This window comes from Falco punctatus (assembly GCF_963210335.1).
Source record: "Falco punctatus genome assembly, chromosome: 3".
NCBI lineage: Eukaryota > Metazoa > Chordata > Aves > Falconiformes > Falconidae > Falco > Falco punctatus.
In genome coordinates, this window is record NC_137582.1 from 19668893 (window position 1) to 19693876 (window position 24984).

Consider the following 24984-nt stretch of genomic DNA (forward strand, 5'->3'; position numbering starts at 1 on the left):
TAGAGAAAGAGATGAATTTGAATGAGAATGTATTTTCCAGAGCACCCCACAAAACTGTTTCATGGAAAAAAATTCAGTTTCTGAATTCAGGATTTTTATGAGGATTTTTACTGCTTCCCTTGTTCCCTGTGTTCTCTAATTCATTTCTAAGATCCTGTCTGCAGAATAGATTTAAATGATGCTATTTACAAAACACAAACCTGCCAAAAAGAATAAAAAAATAAAAGAAAAATCTTTCTTTTTACCTCCAAATTGCATTATGCACTGGAGTTCCAGGTGGACCGTATTCCATCAGGATTCATTGGCATTTTTTAAGATGCAGTAACTAAAGTTCCTTGTGGATGAGAATGGAAGAGCTGTTCCTCTTGGCAAGAGACTTTGAGCTGCAAATGGAAGCACCTGATGCTATGGTCCTGTGGCAGCGTGGCTGGGTTTCAGTCCTGGTCTCTTTGGGTGCTGCTATTCTGAGAATTTCCTGTGCTCTAAAGTGCCGGTGCTTTCTGAATACCTTCTAGCTGGTGCTAATGACTGGTATGCTTATTCTTCAGTTGTTGTAGTTTGTTGTTAGGGTTTTGGTAGTTTATTCCTTGAGAAAACTAATCCCTGGGAGAAAATGGCTCCATTCAAATGGAAGCCCAAGCACAGAGGCACAAGAATGCAGTTTAATATTTCATTGTCCTTCTCGTTTTGGCATTTGCCAGTTGCCCTTACTTACTGGACATACAGTCCTGCTTCCTCCACTACTTGAAATAGGAGAGGTGGTATCATGTGAGGTCTCGTCTCCCTTCCAGTGCCTCAGCAAGCAGTCTGTCTGCTTCAAGTGGGTTTCTCCCAGCCTGTAGACCAGCAAGGAGGTAGGTGTAGAGCCACACTTCATTCGAGGACTCATCCCAGCTCCCCGTGATTGATCTGGGGACCTCCAGAGTTACGCAGGCAGGTGGGGTTTCATAGGAATTTTCAGTTCAAGTCACTGAACTTCAGTAGTGTTCATATTACATCTATCTATCTGTCTGTATTTATCTGCCTGTATCCATATAGATGTAAGTATTTATAATCACTGGCACTTGGGCGTTCGGGATATGGCCATTGGACTCTCCTGTTGATAAGGTTGCAAACTAAAGGATTTGCAAAAGTAAGGACTTGTATGGTGATCTGATGCCTTTTGGTGCATAGCCCAGCCACAGCAGATATGGCAGGTTTTTAGCTGAGTGACTGCTCTGAGTTTGTTCGTTTTCAAAGCTCTTGGTGTTGTCCAGTGAAGAATAGAAACAGTGCACTTTGAAATTTTGCGAGTGATTACAGGCCTGTTCTTCAAAATAAATTATGAAATCTTCAAGGTCTTCCCGTAAGAAGACTGTAGGCATTGTGAATACTGTTTTCACTGACGCTGCAATCTTTTTGGGTTGTTTAAAAATGAAAAGTCATAAAGGGATAGAAAATTAAGTTCAGTGCTGAGAACTGTCACTGACTTCCTGCCTGACTTTGAGGAAGGAATTTTAACTTGCCTGTGTCAGTTTAGCCATCCGTAAAACAGGTACAATCATACACAGCATAATAATTTCCCTCGGTGAGTGCCATTTTCAGTCTCTCCTGTACTACTTAATGATTTGTGTGACTGCTGAAATAACAGCATGCTCTAAGACCGTAATGCCCTTATGTATTTTTCACATAATCACTAGCGGTAGAAATATTTGTTCTGACACTTGAGATTACTCATGTAAATAGAAAAATTATAGCATGCTGGCGATGCCAGACACCTTGAATTCCATCTGAGCATGTGGTGATTGGAGAGGGATCTATAAATACTAACAGAGAGGGGGAAACAACAAGCATGAGCAGCACATGAGAAATTCTGAATCAACTTACTCCTGAGATTTAGATAAAATATTTCAAAATATAATATGTGTCAATACTGGGTAGGAGGTTGTTCTTAGGAGTCTGAGTACTGCAAGTCCACTGAAGAAATGTATTTTGCTCCATGACCCTGCCTTATGTGAAGCCACATTTTTCTCTTGTACTTCGAGTAGAGTTACAAGGAGTATGACGACCTGGTACTAATATCATGTGACTAAAACTTTTTTTGAAATATTTTAACTTATGAAGCCTTCTGCCATGGAGACAAGCAGAAGCCCTGTTTAATTATCAATGAGTGACTCACAGGTCTCACAATGCTTTTTCTCACAATGTGACTGCTAATTTCCATGTTCAGCTACCAAATTGCCTGTTTCAGATGTTTTCCACTTCCATTATAAAAGATGTGCGTAGTTCTAATTGTAGAGTTCATAGTGTCACATAACAATGTAGCAAATGAGCTGTGTCACATTTTACACAAATATGTAGTAAGTTGTATAGCTACTGCTTGCAGGTTTTGACAGTAGTCCTTTTCAATTTTTCGTTTATTAGCTAGGGGACACCTGTGTAATGTAACAGCTCCCTGTTCTCCACTAAGTAGTGTTTCTTTTCAGTAAAAGCTCTTAAAGGTAGCATCTGCGTCTCCTTCTAAATCAAGCTGTAAGCATCTCCTTTTTAACCAAACATTGTACTTCTGGGATTTACAGGATATTTGCACGCTACAATTCATTTTTCAGATTATGAAGAGAGAGAGATGTCTGCATTTATTTTGGGGAAGTGTGTAAAGTTCTCGGAAGACAGATGAATAACTTATGGGATCTTGCCACTAGAATTCATGCATTTATCATTAGTGACATCAAAACCCAGAACTGAATGCATCCAATTTATTGAAACAGAAACCTTGAAATTTAAAGTGAACTACATCACTTGAAGGAAATTGTAACACATTCAGTGCAGTAGGTATGAGTAATGGAAATTGTAATGGAAAGTATTGAGCAACGTCAACTGTAAAGTCTGTCTTTATTATTAATTTAGCAGTTTGAAATGTTTGTGTACTAGATTACCAACAACCTGTGACTGCTTTTGATCACTCCATCAGCTCAAGTGCTGGCAAGTGTCATATCTTTAGAGCTTTGAACCAGGCCAGTGATCAGCCTCAGCTTTTATTGTGATTCTATGTGACACAATATTGTGTTTCCATTAATCTATTTTGAACAGAAGCATGAACTAGTCCTGCTTCTTTGGGAATGCGTGCTGTCAGCCTCAAACACAGACTTTATTATTACAACCTGGTAACATAACTCACAGAGGAGCTGAAAGGGGATGGTTAGCAGTGACCCCCTCCCAGTGACATCAGGGAGAAGAGGGTGGAACATGCTGACTGCACGCGAAGCTTTCAGGCTGTTTGGCTAATATGAGGGAGTGTGTTGTGTGCTTTGCTTATGCATGCTCTATGTCGAGTACAAAACTGTGGCTTTGTGGAGGAATGAAAATGGATTAATACTCACTGGGTTATGCAGTTGATAAAATTGATATGCTGCATAAGACAAGAAAACATTTAAAGCCTTCATGCTCTAGAAGCATTTGCACTGAGGAAACTCAGAAAGGGTTGAAGAGGTGTTTACAAAAGGGGAACATCAGGCCTAAGGAATCAGTGGCTGAATTAGCCTGCATCATAGTCTGAGCAAAGTCTGAGGAAAGGAAACTGAGGAAAAGTAACTCTCTGAAGAATTTTTGGTGTTACACAGAAGCATAAGATGGCCCGGGACTGTAATCTCCAGCTCTACAGATGCTGAAATCAGAGTGGAAAAGGGAGGTCCCTAGTGCAGGTGGGAAGGGGAAGGCATCCACAGGGGCTGCCTGTGGCTCTTGCCGAGAATGGCTACTGAGTCTCCTACAGGTGTTCGTGATTTCTAAGACATCTTTGGTGGCAAGTAATGTTTTTTGAGACCTTCTATAGATAACATAGTGCGGCTGGTCACTGCCCTATTCAGGTTACCACAGCCATGAGGTTTCACAGACTGCACCCTTGCATGTCTTCCTGAGAGCAGCCTGTTTTCTCCCATTTTATCTCATTTGATGGGGGACTGGACGTGCTGATCCCTTGGTCTGCTGCCCGGGCTGCAAGTCTTCTTACCTCATTGACAAAGAAATTCTCTTAACCATGCAGAATTACTGATTGCATGGTGCTTTGAAGAGGAACTGCCTTCATTTTTTGTGTGTAAGCGTGTGATGATGCTTACAGCACTGCTTAACATTGTTCCATATTTTTTATTAAAGCAGCTGCTAATTTAAAGGAACACAGCAAAGTATTCTTTATGTTTTTAAAATGCGTTTGTTGGTCTTTCTCACCTAGCCTGTTTGTAGTCCACTGAAAGCTTGAACTTGAAGCCTGGTTGCTTACCAGCAGCCTTTTGGCACTGGTTGCTAAGGCTGTTACTTCAGTTAAACTTTATCTTAAAAGCATGTTTGTCTCCTGGATCTTTCTGAAGTTACTCTTTCAAAACACTCATTCATGTCTTCTATATAATAAGTGCATACATTGAATGTATTTTAAAAATTATTTTTTAAATAGCCCCTTACAGTTTAGATCCCAGGCTGTCTCTTTAAGGGATGAAGCAACATACACTGAATTCAACTGAATTAATTTAAAAAACAGAAGAACATGGTAGTCTCTCTACAGTATGAGAAATGGCCAGAGCATAAAGGGTATTTGTATTCTCACAAGGTGTTTATTTTAACTGATTTGTATCATCTCCCAGAGGTAGAGATCTGATGCTTTTGGCAGATCAAGAGGTTTACTATTTCAAATCACTTTCAGCAGAGGGGAAAAGAGATGGATGTTAATGGATGTTACTTGTCTGAACGTAGTAACGTGTTTCTGTAGGAAACGGACTGGAAACACTCACAAGGATTGTTGTCTGGTTTTTGGTTTATGCCCATATTAAAGCTGTTGAAAGGGTCATGTGACATCTTCGTAGATGATCTGATTCATAAACTCTTTTCATCAAGTATTTGGGTCTTAGTTTTGATGATGGCACCAGCAGCTGTGCAGATTCTCATCTCATTTCTATACATGTCTTCACTGTAGGGTGTGCAGTTTGCTTGAGTTTAGTAGATATTTGATCTCTAACATAAAACCTAGGAGACAAATTCTATTATCATGATACTGAATTAATTGTAATACAGTAGACCATTCTCCAGCTCTGTTAATCTCTGTTCCATTGACAGTAGTGTAAAATACACTGCATTTATGTCGGCATTGCTTGTGCACAGTTTATAAATTTTATGTCAAGACTTCTTTCAGTTACAACCAGCTTTGAAACCATTGGGAGCATTTTTGTTTGTGCCTTACTAAAACCGTTAGGCTGCAAATTTTGTGCTTTGATGTTTCATGAAATGAAACAACACAACTGTGCAGAGTGATTGACTGACATGGCTGATCTGCCTTTCTGAAGACCACATACCTACAGTGATTACTTCTAGGTTTTGCTACTGTCCACCTTTCTTTTTTTTTTCTTGGGATGTTATCACTTCAGCAGCTGTTGCATTTCTCTGAGTTGTTAACTTAGACTTGTGGTGGTGCTGCCTACAACCTCAGAAATGTTTGTCTTCATCTGTTTCCTCCTTTCCAGATGGGAACTGCATACCTGCAGTTTGGGCCTCCTCTAGTTCTACATTAGCAGATCTTCTCAAACTAACCAAGAATCACTTTTGCAAGAAAAGTTTTTGTATGCCATGCTGCCTGCAATACTCTTGCACATGGTCTGGTGTACTCACTTCACCACAAACAAGTCAAACAGTCCCTTCATACTGAATAAGCTGATAAAAGCAGTTGATCTCATCATGTTCAATTTGTGGGCTTCAGTGGCTCCAAAGGTTGATCCCTACATGCAGTCTTAAAACATCTTAAATATGATGGAAGACTTGTCTAGTTTCTTTTCCCTGGGCCATCTTTCACCCTGGCAGAAACTAGTCCAGATAAAGATTGGTTTATGGGAACTTCAGAAAACCTGTCTTTTTTGGGGATATAGGTATTAGTAACATTAGTGCACACTTTGAAAGTAGCCTTGAGGTTTTGGGGTGGTGTTTTCTACTTTGGTAGTTGTCTCCAAGTACTTAGGAGAGCAAGAATGCATAAAGAGAAGATCATGTACTTTTCCTCTGCAAAGGGGAATTCCTTGTTCATCTTTCTTTGAGCAGTTTTGGGCAGGTTCCTTTTGATTTCATATTGTAAACCTACATATCCTGTCCTCATTCCTATAGTAATGAAAGAGCCTTGCTCGGGAGTGCTGGCTTCTCTTCAGTGGTCTTTGTCTTCCCTCCTGGGAAACAGTTTGAATGTGCCAGAAAAGTCCCAGTTCCTCAGAACTGCATCTGGCCAAGAACCTGACCAAGTTGGTCTGTAGTATTTCTTTTCCTAAAAGCCTGCTTCTTCCCCCCAGAAAACTCATCTGTGAACGGTAACAAAAGATTAATTGTGGAGACTTGGGACTTGGCAGAAGTGCATATTAATGAAGTGCTTTTTTGGAAGCTACATTGCCTGACTTGCAGATCAAAAAATAAATACAAAATATTTCAGTGTGTAGCAGTGGATTAATTCATTTGATTGCCACTTCCCTTCCTCTTTGTGGGGAGGGACACTCTGGAGACTGGAATTTTAATTGCTTGACCTCAGTTTCTTATTAGTGGTGCACCAAAAAGGTAGGGGCCATTAATTAATACTGAATATAAGGATCTCTGAGGTTGAGCTATAGCATCAAATGGATGAGTTTAGACAACTCTTGGCTGAAATGACAGTCTATAAGTAAATTGAGTTGTAATAGTGAAGCCATTAGAGTTTTTGCTGAGCCCCTGCATGTTGATTTCTGTGTTTGCAGAGTACATTCTCATGGTCTTAAATAATGTAGCATATTTATATATATTTAATATTTGTATTTATATATATTAGACATATTTATCTATTCTGAAGGCATATATATACATTACACACACTTACCTATAGGATAGTTATAATTCAGAGTTGTTATACAATGGTATGCCTTATTTAATTTCATTAAATGTTTGGGGGTTTTAATCCATTAGGTAGTTTCATTGGCAGTACATAAAAACAGTGTTCTCTATAGCTGCTTTCTTTTTCAGTCTGTACCTGGATTTGTGCTACTGTATCCGAAGGGAAATCTAGTTCTTGAGTGTAATGGTCTGAAAACAGAATATTATCCACATTATTACTTTAATGTCCAATAATCTGTATCATATTTTTTCTGGTTTTAAAACTTGATGATGGAAGTGGATTGTATAACTTAAGTTATGCATTAACTTTGCCACATCCAAGATTCTCAGTGCAGTGTGGAATAGGAATATGACTATAGTATGTACTGGTATCAGCTTGTTTTCTACTATGTGGATTAAGAACCAGTTAATGGACAGACTGCAAAATGTAGACATGTTTGGGGTCACCATAAATTGCTGTGTGTGTAGTACGGTTACTTGTGCATTGGTATAAAACAGTGTTGTGCAGTATTTGCATCCAGAGTTTAGAGGTAAATAGGAAATAATTGCTGATAAAACATGAATCATCTGAACAGTGTGTGCCTTATTTCAGCTAAATTCATAAAGTGGACTTTGGTTATGGACATATAATTATAGATGTTGATGGGACAAATGGAAAACAGTAGCTCTGATATTTAAAAAATAAAAAAAATTACATAAACAGACCAAGTTCTGCCACCTGTTCACTCCCATATTCCATTTGTGCATTTATATGTCTCCATTTGGGGGTCTTTTAAAATATGAAACATATTTGAATAAGCAAGAGCCATAGAGTCTGGATTGTAAAACCAGCAGGATTTAGCTATGAATCCGGAGAGCTGTGCTTATATTTAGTATGAAGAAGGAATTAAATAGTAGAAAACTATTGAAATACTTTTTTTGTCAGAAAAAATTATATGCACTTTTTTTTTAAGTCTCCTGTAGAATTTTGTAGGAAAATGGTGTTCAGCAGTTTACCAGTATATTAATGGGTCTTTATTCCTGTAAGTCTCTGGGGCTGAGCAACCATCTCCTACTGAGAGTTAGTAGAAACTAGATGTCTGGAAGTTTAGAAGTTGGCAGGAGTTTTCATAAGACATTTTTCCTCAAGGTAGTTTTCTTGGCTTTTGCTGTGTTTGAGACTCGGTTTGTGGAAAGAACGTTGTGTTTCTGCTCTGTCCTGCTCCTGCTTCCTCTTTCACAGGAGTTTCTGAAACAGCGCAGCTGCCTGCCACAAATTCACCGGTGCGTCGCATGGAAACTTGGCTTCTTGGCACACGGAAAGCGGGGCTTTTTTCTTTTGTCCCCATCTCTGGGGAATTAAATTCACATTTTGTGTTCCTGCTTAGGTTTAGAGCCAAGTTTTTCACTTCATCTTCCTTCCTCCTCCTGCCCCTCTCTCCTTAATTAAAAGATGCTCAGGTCGAATGCATATAGCTGCAGCTGAAAAAGGATGAAAATAGCACAGATGAAATACCTACACTATTGAGACCTGGGCCTTTATTTAGCATCACATTTGCTAGCATGTCTCTATAACGGAATTCAAAAGCTGACTGGATTATTTTTTTAAACACATTAATTGATAATCTCTAATTTTAAAGGTAACAAAATTTGGTTTGCAGTTGAACATGATTTTTACAGCTTCAGCTGTTCCTCCCATTTAAGTTAATGGCACAGTTATACTCGTGCAGTGTATACAGGAATAGATTCACCACATCTGTATGTGTTCAGTCTCTCTGTTTCCCAAAGGCTATGAATACATTCAAACCAAAATGCCAACTGCTAAAACCAGTATCTGATGACATTGACTAAACCAGCTTATTTTTAGTATCTTTTGAAAATCAGGGAATTCATGAAGTACCCAAGGATGAACATTGTTTTTGAGTGTTAGGTGACACAGGTTTCTAGATAATGGCCTCTGGGTAGGTGTCTACTAAAAGATCAAAAAGTCAGTCTAAACACCTTTTGCCTTAAATAGTTTCTGGAAGCCTGGTAGAATCCCGTGCCAGCTCTTTTCTGACAGAGAAGAAATTAATTTAAAAAATTACTCGGAATAGTATGGGGCAAAGAAATCAAAACAGCAGTTTTGTAGGACATTATTTCTGATAAATCACAAATAATCTTTCTCACAGGGGAGTATCTTGTAAAATACGTAAACACAGAAGTCCTTAAAATTAGATTTAACAGATTTTTGAACAAGGAGAGAGCAAGCAATACCAATGTGTTAGAGAAAAGATGGCAATAGATGCTCACAGAGCCTGGACTCTATAGTTTTGCACAGGTATCTCTCTTGGTAAAGCTGTTATGAAGTGCCTTGAAAATAGTGCTACTGAAATTACTCACCTTCTCTGTGGTTTTGACAGAAACATAGTTGTTCTCCACTCCTCTGAATATTTCCCTTGCTTTCACTTTGAACTTAAAAACTTCAGTCTGCTTTCCCTAATGTAACCCTCCTTCACCACAATGCCATTTTGTAACTTGCCCATCTTTCTGTTATTCAGTCTTCCCAGGTTCTTCAGTTGAGCAAACACGATGATCTGCACAGTCTCCTTGAAATCTTCTCTCACAGGATTTTAATTACTTCCCAAATAACTTCACAGTGTTCCTACCCTTTCAGTTCATATCGTCACTTTTGAGTCATGGGTACAATCAAGTGGCATAGCCAGTTCGACAGCCACAGCTGTGTACGTTGGACATATACATTTAACCAGGGTGCTTAAATGTGAGCTCTTTTCTTGGTTGAGCTCTGTCAGGTTTGTGAAGAAAAACAACTGTGGCTGACAGATTTGCTAAGCACATGAAAAGCAAAAGCAAAAGTGATCCTGAACAGCCAAAAGAACTCAAAACCAGGGAAAATGTTGCAATATTTGCCTCCATAAAGAGGGGAATACAAAGTATGAGTGTAAAGGACATACTGATTTTTGAATACATTAAGATCATTTGGGAATCCTACATTCACTCTTCCCTATTCATATTGGAAAAAAGCATTGGAAGAGGCTGAGAAGAAATCTAATCTGATACCTCCACTCTCATGAAAGGCTCAAGTTCAATTTTATTTTCTCAAGAGAAGACTGAGGTGAATCGGTTTCTATTTAATCCATATATATATATCTATACACACACAAGTAGATCAGCTAAAACTGCTTCCCAGCTAGCAGAAATAGCTGTCAAGATCAGTGGCGGGACACTGACAAGCGTGAACCAGAAGTGAGATGTGAGTTTGCAGCACTGGGAATATCACTGGAACATTTTAGTTAGGGAAATAATAAAGTCACTGTCACTTGGTTGAATGTCTTTCTTAAAAGCTTCCCTATACCTGAGCCAGCTCATGGCTTCCGTACACAGGAATACCTGTGTGAGGTTCGTCTTGTAGAGGTTGGATGGCTCTGGCCTTACGCTAGCTATAAGTTCTTATTTCGCCTGTTCTGTTTGTTTTACTTATTTTACTCATTGCACCATACTGTGAGTGGCAGCAGTTAGATCTCAGTCTTCTGTATTTGCTTCAGTGTCGCGATGCTGGATGAATATAAATAATAAACAGCCCTGAGGATTGGTAGCAGTTCAAAGAACTCATGTGGGATGCAACTACTGAATATCCATTAATTTATTGTTTTCCTTTTTTTTTTTTTTTTTCTTTTCCCCTCCTTTCCATAGTGAAATACATGAGAGAAGCAACCCCCTATGTGAAGAAAGGCTCCCCTGTTTCAGAAATTGGGTGGGAGACACCTCCCCCCGAATCTCCCCGCTTGGGTTGCGCCTCCACTGACCCACTGTCACAGCTTTCACTCTCCATCCACCGAGACAAAAAGACAATACCACTCAAGATGTGCTACGTGACACGCAACATGGCAGTGTCAGACCCCGAAAACAGGTAAGCAGGGGTATTGCCTGGGGCTGGGATTTCGCCTTCGCATTGAATTCTTGTTGACCTTTTCAGCACTGGGGTTGGTGAGCAGGAGCTGGTGATGGTGCTCTGGCCAACACATCAACCCAGTGAGGGGCAAGCAGGCACAGGTTTGGGAAGCATGGGTGCAGGTGCCTGAGTCACGGTGGTGCTGGGTTCAGCTTTTGGGTTGTGGTAGAGAAACTCTTCAGTGCAGTAATTCAGCATTTTTTATTAAGAAGTAGAATCTTAGGGTTTTCTTTTCATCATGATTAAGTGTCTGCTTTTGAAGGAAAAGACACTGTACACACTAATTTGTTACATATTCCAGGCTGGCTTAATCAAATTCCACTAAATTGCATTTTTTTTCTTACTTAATGAATATTATTTTAAGAATGGGCTGTTTTGTGCATTCAGTTCTGGGCAATAAAGTCGAGAAAAGTTCCACTTGCAAGGCATTAATGGGGAATTTCTGTGACTTCTTATCGTTTCTTTTTCATAATGTTAAAAATAGGATGAGCTTTTACCAGTCCTTATTTATAACATATGTGGAACAGCTGCACCACACCAGCACACTCTCTGATCCCCGCTCAAACAGCTGCTAATAAAAAAGGGACCGGTCAAGTCAGTAATACAGACTGATTCTTCCATCCAAATAATGGCCTTTTTGTTTTTCTGTAATGTGCTGGCTTGCCCAGAAGCTGGGTGTAATGCCTTTGATTCTTGGCACTTACATATAGGCATAAATAAAAGTTAACATTTTCATTTGAAGAGAAGGATAAGAAAAAGGGGAGAGCAGAAGGGGGTTTGGGGAGAATGGACTCCCCTGTAATCTCTTGCACTGTAATTCAGAAACTTTATTAGTATCTCTGTAGTTTTCCTTCTTTCTTTTTTTTATATTTGTCTGACCTTCTTTTAAGGTTCCTCTCCCTGCTTTATTGTTTAGCATTGCTTTACTTCTGCTCTTCATCTCGCCAACTAGTTACCACCATGGTCAGTGATAACTGACTACTACAGAAGTGCAACTGTAAAACAGCAATTACCTTAGCAGTCTTTCTCAACTTTAAGTCAAGATGGTTATTGCTATCAGCCACTTTTTTTTCATTTATATCTGTATAGTTTAAGATGTTGAGGTTTGACAGCTTTATCGCTAGCCTGAGAGTTTGCTGTTCTTTCTGCCACGGAGTGCATTTTAAAAATACCTGTGCAGGTCACATTGTTTGAATCAGCTCAGTGTAATGATGCTTTACACCTGTTGGCTTAACTCTTTCAGCATTTCCTTCCCACCCCACCCGTTTTTTTTTTTTTTTTTTTTTTTATCATATTGTAGTTCTCAGCTTCTGTCACTCTCCTGGTCCTCAGTTCTGTCTGAAGGCCCGGAGAACTGATTCAGAGGGACACACACACATTGCTCCTGATAGTTCTGCGATGGAGCTGACTTTTGAAGCATGCTACGAATGTGTGTGTTCTTAGTTGTTACCAGGAAGTAATGTGTGGGAGGGTCGTATTGCTTATTATCATGGTTTTCATATTTTTGTTGCTGTCATGTCCTGTGGAAAGAGTGACTTCTGATTTTTACTGTAGTCCAGCACAGTGCAGTGTACAGCCGAAGCTGTATTTTTCCATCCAAGCACACAGTACCTCACCATCATGCTAGCTGCAGTGTAATAGTAGAATCCTATTGATTCGCATCTTTACCTAATTCAAGGGGGTTTATCAATTCTGAATACTGGAAGTGATATTTCCCAGTAGAAATGCTGTTACAGTGCAGCAACCTTTTTCCCACTGGAATGTATCCCAAGACAGTAATCTGATTCTGCAAAAATAATTTGATCTTCTTTCACAGCAGAGCCCAAATCATGTCCTTACATGCTTATGACACTTCTGTTTCATAACCCAGTGACCTGACACACATAGATCTTATAACTGATGGTGTCACTTTGTTGGATGGCTTTAGAAGAGCACTGCTGACAGGCTGCCAAAGCATATGCTGGCCATAAAAGGGCTGCTTTGGGCTATAGCTGAGCTAATTTTCATCTAAGATCAAGTGTGGACATAGAAAGCATGAGTTTTACAGTGCAGATATTTCTGCAGTGCAGGCTGGAGATCATGTCATGGCAGGACTGTGGGACAAGGCTGAACTGGTTTGATGTTCAGCATGAGCAGATACTTATGTTAAGGGACCCAGAAGGAAATACCTGCTTGTTGGCACTGAATCATCTCCAGTTCTTAGAAAGCTGGGATGAAAGGTGAGTTTCACAGGCACGGAGGGGGTTACCCATATGGTTTTCCCACTATAGTTAGTAGCCTTGCATAGGATTTCTGCTTGTCCTTGAAGACTGGCCCTTGTTAAGAAATTCATAAGTCTGTATCTACTCTCAGATGGTTTGGTAAGGCTGATATTTCAGAGCAGGAGTGAAGTTTGGTTCTTTTGGAGCCAGTGGCTATCAGCTGTCTCTTTCACCTAACCTGCCTGTAGGTTCACTCTGAAGGAGGTAGGGAATTGTCTTCTTTGTTGCCTGATTAAAAAAGCTGTTTTTCTCATTATAAGATTCTCAATACAAGCCAAACTTAGTGTGTAGGGAAATTATTTTAATAGTAAAAACATGGCAACTGGAGAAAAGATGCAGAGCATCTTAGTGACATCTGTGTCATTCTCCTCTAGATGCAGAGGCCATTGTTATATTTTAGACTGAAAGAAACCAGGTTAAAATAATTACTACTTAAATCTGTTGTTTGCCTGCATTTTTACTGATAAGTGTCCTTCTCAGTGGCAGTATTAAAGGTTAATGTCAGACCTCACAGAGGAGCATCCCATCCCAGTGAAGGGATATACGGGACTAATAATACCAATAAGCAGTAAAACTTGCTGCAGTATAAAAACCTTTTCATCAATTTGTAGTAATGATATCAAGGAATAGGAGGGGAAAAAAAAAAAAAGGGAATTAGTTTCTGAGGTGGAATTTGTTGATGCTTTTAAAGTCTTGGGACATAATAAAAAGGTACTTCTGTACACAGCACAGGAGACAGTATTCCCTGAAGGAATGAGGCCATGCTGTGTGGACAGAAAAGGTTTTCTCATCTGCTTTTGAAATCCCCCTAAAATCCTGCTTATGCTTCATTCAGCTAAACCCAGGAGATTTGGGCCTGATCCTGCCGGCACTTGGTATGCACCAATCACATTTTTCCAATGGCAGAAGTCCAGAGCAGCGTGATCCTTACAGTGAACTTCAGCTGGGAGCCAGTCTTAAGGATCAAGTTACTCATTGGCAGAATTTGGCCTTCTGTTGGGAAAGGTTTCCTTTGGTTTTGAAGCTAGGAAAAATGAGCCAAGACAAATTCCCAGCAGAGTGGTGCTGGCTGCCAGCTGCAATGAGTGGTAGCACCGCGGCAAGCATGGGTGCAGTTCATAGACTTCACACTGAGGACGCATGGAGAAACAGATAAGGAACTTTCCTTTTCTCTTGTCCACTTCAGGGTTGGACTGAGAATTACTATCAGCAGGTAGAATTGAGCAGGTATGTTTTAAAGATGGCAGAGGAACTGGTGGGTATCCATGCATTCTGGGCTCTGCACACTGAGCTGCATCTGGGAATTTCCTGAGCTTCCCAGGATGACAGGGCAGGGCAAGACACTGAGATCCGTTTACTCCAAAGAGAACTATAGACTTAAGCTGCTTCATTATGTTGATTAATTGTTTTTTGGTTTTTGGTTTTTTTTTTTTTTTTTTTGCATTGGGAAGTACTGATTCACTGAAAGAAGTATTTGCAAGATCTACTGCAATTGCTCCCCAACCTGGTTCCTTTTGCATATATTCTTTTTTAAAAAAGATTATTACATTATTTAATATACTGTAATGTCAGTAGTGCCCAGAAACATGGTCAGTGAGGTTTAACATTTTGAATTGTAATTGGTGTATAAGCATGTAATTGATGCAAGCATGAAATAGCCCTGTGTGATTTTGAAATGACATTAAATATAAAAGAAATTCTGATGATTTTGGATGTATTTACTTTTGTTATAATAAGGCATGAAAACAAAAGTAGAAGCTTCTTTAAAAACTGAGTTTCAACTACATTTAATATGACATAGTAAAAACTAGTCCTTGTGCCAAAAAACTTGAGCCATGAATACTGATGACAAATGTAAGAAGTTAGAAGAAGGGTGTGAAGATGATATAAAAAGACAAACTTCTTTAAGTAGAAGTCAGGGATCTATGACACTACTATAGGAGAATACCATCTGAAAATTGGCTTGCTGAATGTTTTTCTGATGCATTTGCAGCTGTGAGGCAGATTTCTATAGGCAGCATCTGTAGTACAAGTAGAAACTCCATGCCTTTTCAGTAGAACTCTATAAAAGACGTCCACGTGAGTTTGGGACCTGCCAGCACTCCTAGTTTCACTACTGATCCACCGCACAACTATTTTTCTTTGTAAGATCTACAAGACTTGACATGTTCAGACTGGACATTAGGAAGCATTTTTATACTGAGAAGGTGGTCAAACACTGGAACACGCTTCCTAGACAAGTGGTCAATCCCCCAAGCCTATCAGTGTTTAAGAGGCATTTGGATAATGCCCTTAATAATGCTTTCACTTTTGGTCAGCCCTGAAGTGGTCAGGCAGTTGGACTAGATGATTGTTATAGGTCCCTTCTCTCTGGTCTCTCCTGAAGGAATGAAAGCCATTTAGTTCCTGCACCTCTTCAGGCTCATGCTGGTATAATTTAAAGGTGACAGAGGTGGAGGGGAGGCAAGTGTTAGTCAGTGGAGAAGAGTCTGGACATCTTGTTGATGAGAGCATGGGCTGGCTCATGCCTCCATCCTGCCTGTTCCCTACTTGGTAAACAGGTCTATATTTTGATGTTGCCAGGCACGAGCAACCACTGGTATACAAAGCAAAGGCTGGATTCTCCTTGAAGAACAATGTGGTTTGGGTGTGCTGTTTTGCAGACTGTTTTTTTTTTCCCTACTGATGGAGTAGATCCCCCAAGTCACATACCTGGTGTGGGGCATGCAGAGGACAGGGCACTGGCACAGAGAATGCCCATCGTACCAACGATGAGTTACAGCTGCTCTTCGAGAGCATAGGTCCTGTTTATCTTGAGGTTTGCCTTTGGCCTCTTAAAAGGTAGTTTGATAACACTGGGCTCAGCCAGTGGCACTTGCTACTGGTAGAAGCACATATCGAGTGAGGTGCTGAGCAAAGGCTGATCCCTGGCCGTGGGACTGAGGTGATGAACTGTTTCCACCATTGCACTGGCACTGTTGCAGCATGCTGGAGCTGTGTCAGCCCTGGGTTGGACACCAGCAGTTCTATGGGGCATCCTGGGGAGGTGGAAATCTTCCCTTCCTAATGGATAGTACAGATTTAGCAGGACTGGCCTCTGGTTTAGGAAACTTGGGTGTTTTTGCTGTTACCATGAGTAGGTGGGCAAAAGAAAAAGGACTTATGCATGCATGGGGGATAGAGCAAAGGTAATGATACTATAACGGGTGCATTACCAGTATAAAAAAACCCTCTCCTTCACACCTTCCTAAGGAATTTGTGCCTTGCTCCTTGTGCTGTTATTGGGCTGCTCTCTGGCTGTAGACAAAAACCTCTGTGAAATGGGGAGACTGTACTTAATTCGCAGTGTTGTTGTGAGCTACAGCTTGAGATCCTTGGATGAAAGGCATATAGCACTTCATTATTATTATTGGTACAGACATGTTTTACTATTTGAATATGAATAAGTTCTTTGAAGAAGGCATTGAGCCTGCTGGAGTCAAAGTCCTGATTTATATCAAGAATTTTTGTTACTGTTTTTTTGTTGTTTTTTTTTTTTTTTTTTTTTTTTCTAGTGGGCTGTGTTTATTATCTGTTTAGATTACTGTTAAACTAGGGAAGAAATCAACAATTCAACATTAAAGTAAAGCAACTTGAAAGGATGGAATTCAAATCCAGAAAAGAACAAAAATGATGATAATTAGGGTGAAACCCTGGTTGACTCTCCTGTCATCCTTAAACCACCCTGTTGTGCTGTGCTATCGCAGTGTGCCTGGTCTGTTATAGAAGGGTGATTTACTACTGTAAAGCCCTTCACCTCCTTGTCCACAAAGGGCTGTGAATTTAAGATCAAGGTGAATGTGCATTTTCAATCTTAACTCCCAACTATTTTACTGTTATGGATCTAAGTCCCCCTTTTGTGTAAAGTTGGATGTTTCTTGTAATGTTCTTGTTTATAGTACTGTAATTGCTAATCTGCCCCCAAAATCTGCTCTTTACTGGAAGGGATGAATAAGTAGATGGCACTTCAAATTTATCTAGTGTTCTCTGTTTTCAAGCTGAGAGAAGTTAGGTGATACAGATAAAAAGGCGTTTGCAGCATCCCCTTCAGTATGCTGAGGGTAAGAGAGGGAAGAGGTTGGGGTGTAGGGGAGAGGAGTGGAGTGGTGGGATGGATAAATGGCTGGGAGATGGGAAGGCCTCCTCCTCCTCCTTGATACATTAACATGTCCTCTCTAAATATTGCATGGCTGTGGGACTCTCCTTGGTAGCCAGGGTCAATGCATTCAGAGCTAGGGTTGTCAGATTAGAGACCTGTAAGGCTGTATTTCTTATAACAGAATATTGGGGCAAATAATTAACTGCTAGAATTAATAATTGGTGGGCTTGGCTGTCTGACAGTCCTCTATCATCTACATCATCTGCTTTTTGGGTAGCTCTGGAATTGCTGGTGCATTTTGGAAGCAGTCATCTGTCTTGATAAGGGGCAGTTTTCCAACCTTGTAGGAGCTGGAGCTCTGAAGCCTCTAGGCAGAAAGGGTGAATTTTGTATTTTGGTTTTTCATTATTAGGAATAGTTATTTTCCATCATTTGTGAAACTTTCCACCAGCCAAACAGGTCATCAGTTTTTCTCTGAGTCATATGAATTTATGTCTTAACCTCAGTTTCTTCTCAACCGTCTTGGAAGGCCACTGAGATCAGACACCTCTGTAGGACTGTCCCTTCTGTAGAGAAGAGAATTTTGGTCTCTTGAGTCAAATCACCAGCTAAGCTTTTTGAAAGAAAAAAACAACCCACCAAACAACCCAAAGGCCATTTTCTGCAGAGCAACTTCAAGGGTATTCGTTTACTCAAACGCATTGGCAAACTAGGTTGAACTTCAAATGTTAATTTACTTTTATTTACTTCAGGTTTAATTTTATTATTTTTTTTTGTTAAATCTTGTTAAAGTGTCTTTCTAATGCCCTAAGGACCTGCTGTAGTCTCTGGGCAGCAGTTTGAGAAGCAAATCGCTGGGGAAATGTGCCAGGATCTGGGGACACAGTGGAAACCCCTGAGTTTTCCTTCAGGGTGTTTTGAGACACCAGTATAGAACTGGTTAGTTATGGCATGTTGTGACTGACCTTCAATCTGTGCAGGTCTTGGTGAGTCTGGGATTAGTCATGTCTCATTTTCTTGAAAAACAAGTTGCATATTTTCCCCTGATATGATGACATGGTGCTTTCTTCCCTCCCCATTCTTCTGGGCCCAGGCGGGTGAGTTCCTGGTGTCCTTCACATCTCCCCCTCAAATCAAATAAGAATGGGCAAACCTCCTGCCTGTGTTACTCAAAAATGGTGTCTGTGCATGCATGCAGACATGTGAGTGTAAATACAACTTTGCATATGTGTGTGTCTGTGTGTGAACAGGACCAAATGTGACCTGACAGGAGTAAAATGTGTCATGTGGGTGAGTGGGTGGCAAGGAAGGATGTGCGTGGTGTGGAGGTGGCAGTAACTAAGGCTGGCAAAACACTTTCAGCTGGATTTTTGATTAAGAAACTTCTAACCAAAGTCTTTCTTTTCTGTGAAAATATTTGAATAATGAGTTAATGGAGAAAAAGAAGATACGCTGGTGGCTTTTTGTCGTATTTTTGGGTTTTTTTTCAGCCACTGCTTGAGTTAGGGGAGTTTTGAAAAAGTTAATGAATTTTGGATGGAAGGGAGGGGAACAAATTAAGAAAAGGTGATAGAGAAAGAAGCCAAACGATGGACCATGAGAGTAAGAACTGCAGCAGGCATTACTTGGTGAACTTTTTTTTTTTTTTTTTTTTCCAAAAAAGAGAGAGAAAAATCAAAGCACTGAAGAGGTGGAGAAAGAGAAATGCTCCAAGAAATGTGTCACACATTAAAGGGAAAGGAAGAGCAGAGTGAGTGCTGCAGGGCAGGACACAGGAGGAAAACAGTTAATCATGTTTTATGTGTGTCTGTATGTAAAGGTATGTGAAGTGCTAACATCCAAGCTGCTGCTAAACAATACTGGAGAGCAATTTTAACACCCCTGAGATCTGCCAAACAAAGAAAGTTGATATGCAAAGGTTTCATTTCCTGCCATGCTCCTCATTCCCACAGTCCTCGCGTTATGGCTTGGAGTTAGTGACAAACTCGAGACCTTTTTTCCTGCCTGGCTGTTGTTCTGTGCTCAGCGCTGTGCTTTCCCTTGCTTATCAGCAGGTGTGCAAATTGGATTTCAGTCTTACAGCTCTGATCTGGCCTGACCTGCTGTTAATCAACGAGCTAGATTTTCAGCAGATGTATTCAAAGCTGCTCCCTCCTGCAGCTTGCGTAGTTACTTGTATGGCAGCAAATTGCAAATTACAGCCACAGCATGAGCCTTGGGTAGTGGGCTGCCATCATAGGTGCTCCAGCTCAGTGTTGGTAGGTGCTGAGGCTGGGCTTTAGCGCTTAAGTTGTATATGCAGTCATTGCCGTTTTAATACCTTGGGCTTGCTTCTAGCTTTCTCATGCATTTCTACCGATGGAAATTCCGTTTTTCTGTAATAGGAATCAGGGAGAGTTAGCTGAAGTTAATACTTGTTCTCATGACTTTTCCATCAATTTCTGAGTCTATTCAATTGGAAGATGCGTTTACTGTCGGTAGTGAAAGTGCCGGGAGGTGACCTATGCCCACTGTCCCTGAAGGGGCTGGCAGTATCTCCAGGAGACTGGCTTCCAGGTCGTGCTCTCTCCCCAGCATTCAAAGGCCAACAATTGATCCAGAAGGAATTTTTGGTTTTGTTGTTGTGGTTGTTGAACAGTCTAGTTTCTGTTTTGCTTCACTCCACCACTAAGCACTGATCCCTGGGATTGCTTGGTTACGGAAGCCAAAAATGAGGTGTATAAAGTAATGAGACATTGAGACACATTCTGCTAGATGAGGTGGACCTGCTGTTTGTCTCTTCCGGTGACACTTTCACCCATGACAATTTGTCTGAAAGACAAAGCTGATCTGTCAGCAGCCCTACTCATTTGTCCCATTTCCCTATTAGTGTTCATCCATGCTTGTGAATCAAGTCCACTTCTTTCTCCTGGGTCCTACTACAACACTGCCTACCAGCAACAGCACCAGTGGTGTTCCTTCTTGGAAGACATCTAATCCTCCTCCAAGTCCATGATCTCTTATTTATGCAGAAGCATGAGACTCTCCACTGTCTTCTCAATCTGAAGGGGTCATTTACTACTATTACCAGCTACAGTAAGTTGCTTTTTGCTTAGCTCTTGCAGGTCCAGCTGCAGAAGGTTTGCTTTGCTGTAGAAGGTTCTTTGAGGTTGGCTGTAGCTTTGCTAGAGGTGCAGATTGCTTTTGTGGCCAAAACAATTTTTTCCCCCTAGCATTAATATACTTTCCCTCTTGCTGTGGCTGAGTAACTTCAGGGAGCTGTGATCAATGTAATGACCGCACCAATCACAACATCTTCTGGTCTTAAAGTTTCAGGCAGCATCTTTTAAAGGTTAAATCAAATTCCCACCATGTTTCTGAAGTAATTTCCTGCAAACCGCACCCCCCCACCCCCCCCCCCCCACCCCCCGTAACTGAACTCAGTGTTCCTTGAAACAGCACTTTTGCCATTGTTTGGTACTGAATCCACTGTGAAGACGGCCGGACTGTGTATTCCTCCGTTACCAGTATTCAGCACTATTACAACCAGACTATAAGAGAAAAATTCAAGAAAGAAAAAGATAAGAGGTGCAATGTGGGAAAGAGTTCTGCTCCTTAATATCCATAGACACTTAAACTATTACATTATTTTTGTAGTTGTTCTGTTGTTCTGGGTATATAATGCAGTGTGTGCTGTGCTCTGCAGATCAGTTGGAATGAGTACATGGTGGTGTGACCAAGTCTGTTACAGAGCCAAACCCCTTCCTTACTTGCATGCAACACAACTCTGCTGATACCCCTTTTATTAAAGCCCAGCTGTTGGTAAATAAAAATGAAATCAGCTGTGACAGCTTATTAATGATTTATACACCCTCTGTTCGGACATTAGTCTAGTCTAGCTCCCAAGCATCGATGTTGTATTTACAATGAGATACAAGTATCTATGTTGTATTTATTGCTCTAAGTTGAAAGTCAGCAAGTAACTGGTAATACAGCCTGAACACTTGTGATGGTGAGGGGACCGACAGACTTTGGCATAGAAAAATCCCACTTAATTGCCAAAGAGCACCTGCTTGGTAAAATTTCTTTCACCTCCATTTAGGTGCATCAGATCAAGATGCTTCTTCAGTGTATGCCAGGGAATTTGTTGCAAGACTAAAAATCTCTCTATGCAATATTTTCCTTGAGGACTAAACCCAAAGTTTCTGTTGCTTAATTTCAATGTATTTTATTCCTGATTCATCTCCTGATGCTGCTTGTAGAATTGAAAAAGAGCCCCAACAGGGTTCTTTACAACAAAACCTACAACTATGTAAATATAACCTCTGACTGTGTTCCTCTAAATCCCCCCCTTATGCTGGAAAGGCTCCTGTGTTTGTACTCTCAGAAATCAACAAAATTACTTGCCGTGTTTTCATGTGCAGAGAGTGATGGAGAAGATGAAGTGAGCATTTGGCCCTCGATCCCTTTCTAAGTTTGCAGAGTCAGTGTCAGAGTGTTTTGTTCCTTGCTATGCCAATGCAAAATCAAAATAGCGTGCTGGACACAAATAACTCAGGCTCCAGTTTATCATTAACTTCAAGGGATTTTCTCCATGCTTTAATCGGTCACTGAATGCATAATCTGACCCGGGAAGAGGCATGAAGTGTAAATCAGTGCCTGATTTGGTCCTGAGCCAATGCTGGTGGGAGAAGTGCTTTCAAGAGATTTGATAGAAGGTATTTCTGAGATAATGATCACTCCTACAGAAAAAGGCCTTATCAAATGTGGAATGAGTATGGCCTATCAAACATTTGCTTTCAAGTTCTTCTGATCCTCTGCAAAGTAAAAACTGATGATGAAGTGAGGGAGGAAGTTTTGGCCTCGTACAGGCAAAGTTACAGCATTTGGAGGCGCCGGGTTTTGTGTCACCCCTGTGTTCTGGGGGTGGAGAAGGGGATGCTAGAAACACTCTTCAGCTCAGTGGGACTCTGAGAAGGAGAGAGAAAATTACTCTTTTTATTATAAGGTTTGCCAAATGATCTCTGAGAAAATGTGATATCATTCATATGCATTGCCAAGCTGGAGAGATGCCGCACATCTTGGCAGCCATCTAGAGCTAACATATAATTCCTTTGGGTTGGTATGGGCTTTATCAGAAACAGCTCCATATGCGGTATTTACATAACTGTGGTGGAGTGTGAGAATAAACACAGCTGTGGCATTGCCCTAAATATTTCAATTCAGTGGGGAATTAAGAGAACTTTATCACTGAACTGCAGATAAACAGAAGTCAGTAAGCGGTGGTCAGTTTAGCCAAGGAACAAATCAAAGCTACAATGACTGGACTGCTGGAAACATTTAAAGTGCTTTAGTGTGGAGTTTACTCAGGTCACTGTTATTTTTTTGCTTTTCAAAAAATATGGAAATGCCATCAGTCAGCTGTTATACAAAAAGCATCATCCAAATGGACTGGTGAATCAAAGCAGTGTAGGCTGAAAGGCAGAAAAGGGAAAAATTTATAGGGATGCAGTGCTTTCAGCATCTGATTGTTGTCAGAGCCCATGGGTTTCCAGGAAGAGTTTAAGTTTCTTGTAGTATCTCAATCCCAGTTGACTGCGGAGACAGGAGTTGTGGCTTTTTGGTGGAAATCTGCAAGCCTGGTTTCCTAAGGATAGTTTAGTGCCCAGATCTTGTAGCAATAGCCAGTAGCAGAGTTCAGACAGTTGAGGATTTAGACTTTTGTCCTTAAGGGATGAATAAAAAAGGTGCCCTACCTAGCAGCTTGCATAGGAACGATGCTTGCAGACATATTCTTCAGGCTAAGACCAGTGCTGTGGATAAAAGGATTCAGTTTTAGGGCTGTCAAAGCAGCATTTATTCCTGTTTTGAACTCACTTTTGAGAAGTGTAGCATGTATTGTCCAATGTTCCTGTCACTCAGCTCAGGGAGTGAGGTAGACTTTCTGCAGTTGTTAGCGCATCACCATCAAACTTTGATGACTGACAAGCAGTCCTGAAAATAGCCCCATTAGAAATCACTGAGGGATGATATTTTAAAAGTATTTTTGCAAGCAGGGCTTGGTATGTGTGTGCGTGCGCATATCTATACTAGAATATATACACTGATATCAGAGTAGGATGTGTATATATTACAATATGCATAGTTTAGAACCCCTGAAACAATTGTTAAGAGCTGTCTAAATGTTCATTATTTTGGGAGACAGAACTGTTGTACAAATACATAAATAGCCACCATCAAGGGAAATAACTTTGATGAAGGCCCAAGTAGCAAAATACTTGTTTGTGTGTTAATCTATTTGCTGAAGTAAGAGTTTAAGAGTTTCCCAAAATGGAGGGTAGCGAGTTGCCATTTGGAAGCTTTTCCAGCTCTAGATAATTCATTTTTAAAGTTTTTAAACCAAAGCCTGCTACAGTTCTAACTTAAAAAGAAATTACACAAGTTAGCTGCTGTTCCTTTGCAACTGAAGAAGCAGCACATTCTTCTGAGTCTTTATAGTCTTTTTTTCAGTGCTTTGTTTACTGCACAATACACGGTGACTTTGAAGGTGAGAATTCCCTTACAGAAAACACAGCTTTTGTAAAGAGCATTGTTTCATGCAATCCATACAGCGCGTTAACATTTTTCAAAAGCAGCACAATACTGCTGTGCTGTCCAAATAAGCTTTGTCTTTAAAGGAAGTATTAAAATGGGATGTAGAGTGCAGAAAATCCTGAGTGCTGGTTCCCTGCCTTGTCTGGGTTATACACTTTTTCACTTTTTCAGTGGTGAAATGGGGATGCTGTCACTGACCGCATTTATAAAATGCTGTGAGATCTCCTGCAAAAAAGTGTTCTGTAAGTAATAAGCAATGTTTCACTGATTGCCACTATGTACTTTGAAAATCCAAACCTGTACAGTTTGTTTCTATTGATAGCTGCCTACAAGAACAAGTTCAAACTCAAGTTCATACAGCAGTGGGAGAGCAGTGTTTCTGATGGGAAGACAGACCAGGGTGTGTAGCTGTGCATGAGTGTAATGATCATTGGATGCAAAGGGCTAAATCATAACTTTAAGGAAGATGGCTTTTTTTTTGCCGTTCAAAAAAATAAGAGTGTGATTTGGAACATGCCTGTCTATATAGTTTTCTTGTTCACCAGACCTGCATCATCTGACAAGGAATTTTCCTTGCGGTACCTGAAGTTGAATCCTTGGTGCATCCTGGAGCGGCTAAATAAAAGCCTTTATTTTCAGACAGTGCTGAACTCCAGCAGCTTTACTGAGGAAACATGCGTTATTGTGTTGGCTCAGCAGTTTCTGAAAAATCAACCCACTCTTTAAGCTATCCAAACAGTGATTTAGGACCCTGAACAGTTCAGCTGCTGAGTTTGGAAAGTCATGACCTTTTCTATCTTTAGAGCGATGTCTACGTGGAGACCTCCCCTTCCCAAAATGGACAAACATGAGACCGACAATCCTCGCTCTCTGAGCCCTAGAGAGCTGTGCAGGTCGAGTCATCCTCTGTTCTGGATTCTGCTCTGATTTAACCAATTAATTAAAACCTCTTAATTGTTAGCTAAGCTTCAAATTGCAGGATTTTATAATTGTGTAACAAATATTTGCTTTACAGTACTATTTTGAGCCACAACCTGAACAAATTCCACTGAACTAATTACTTTTCTGTTACAGAAAGGAATCGTTGTGCGTCCCAGGGATCGGGCAGCAGTACACAGGACAGAAATATGTGTTTAGGCTCAGATCCCAGGTTGAATTTGCGTGGGTAACATTCAGGGGCAGGCACTGTACACGTATAATGAAAAACTACAAATGTG

The 24984-nt window shown here is 40.5% G+C and overlaps 1 protein-coding gene across 1 annotated transcript in view; it reads left to right on the forward strand.

Moving 5' to 3' along the window:
• The window catches only part of SNTB1 (syntrophin beta 1), a 116277-nt gene that overhangs the window by 47382 nt on the left and 43911 nt on the right, over positions 1 to 24984 (forward strand). The window contains exon 2 of the mRNA XM_080378348.1: positions 10537 to 10753. Within this exon, the coding sequence (XP_080234474.1) occupies positions 10537 to 10753 (217 nt within the window). The remainder of the gene's footprint in view (positions 1 to 10536; positions 10754 to 24984) is intronic.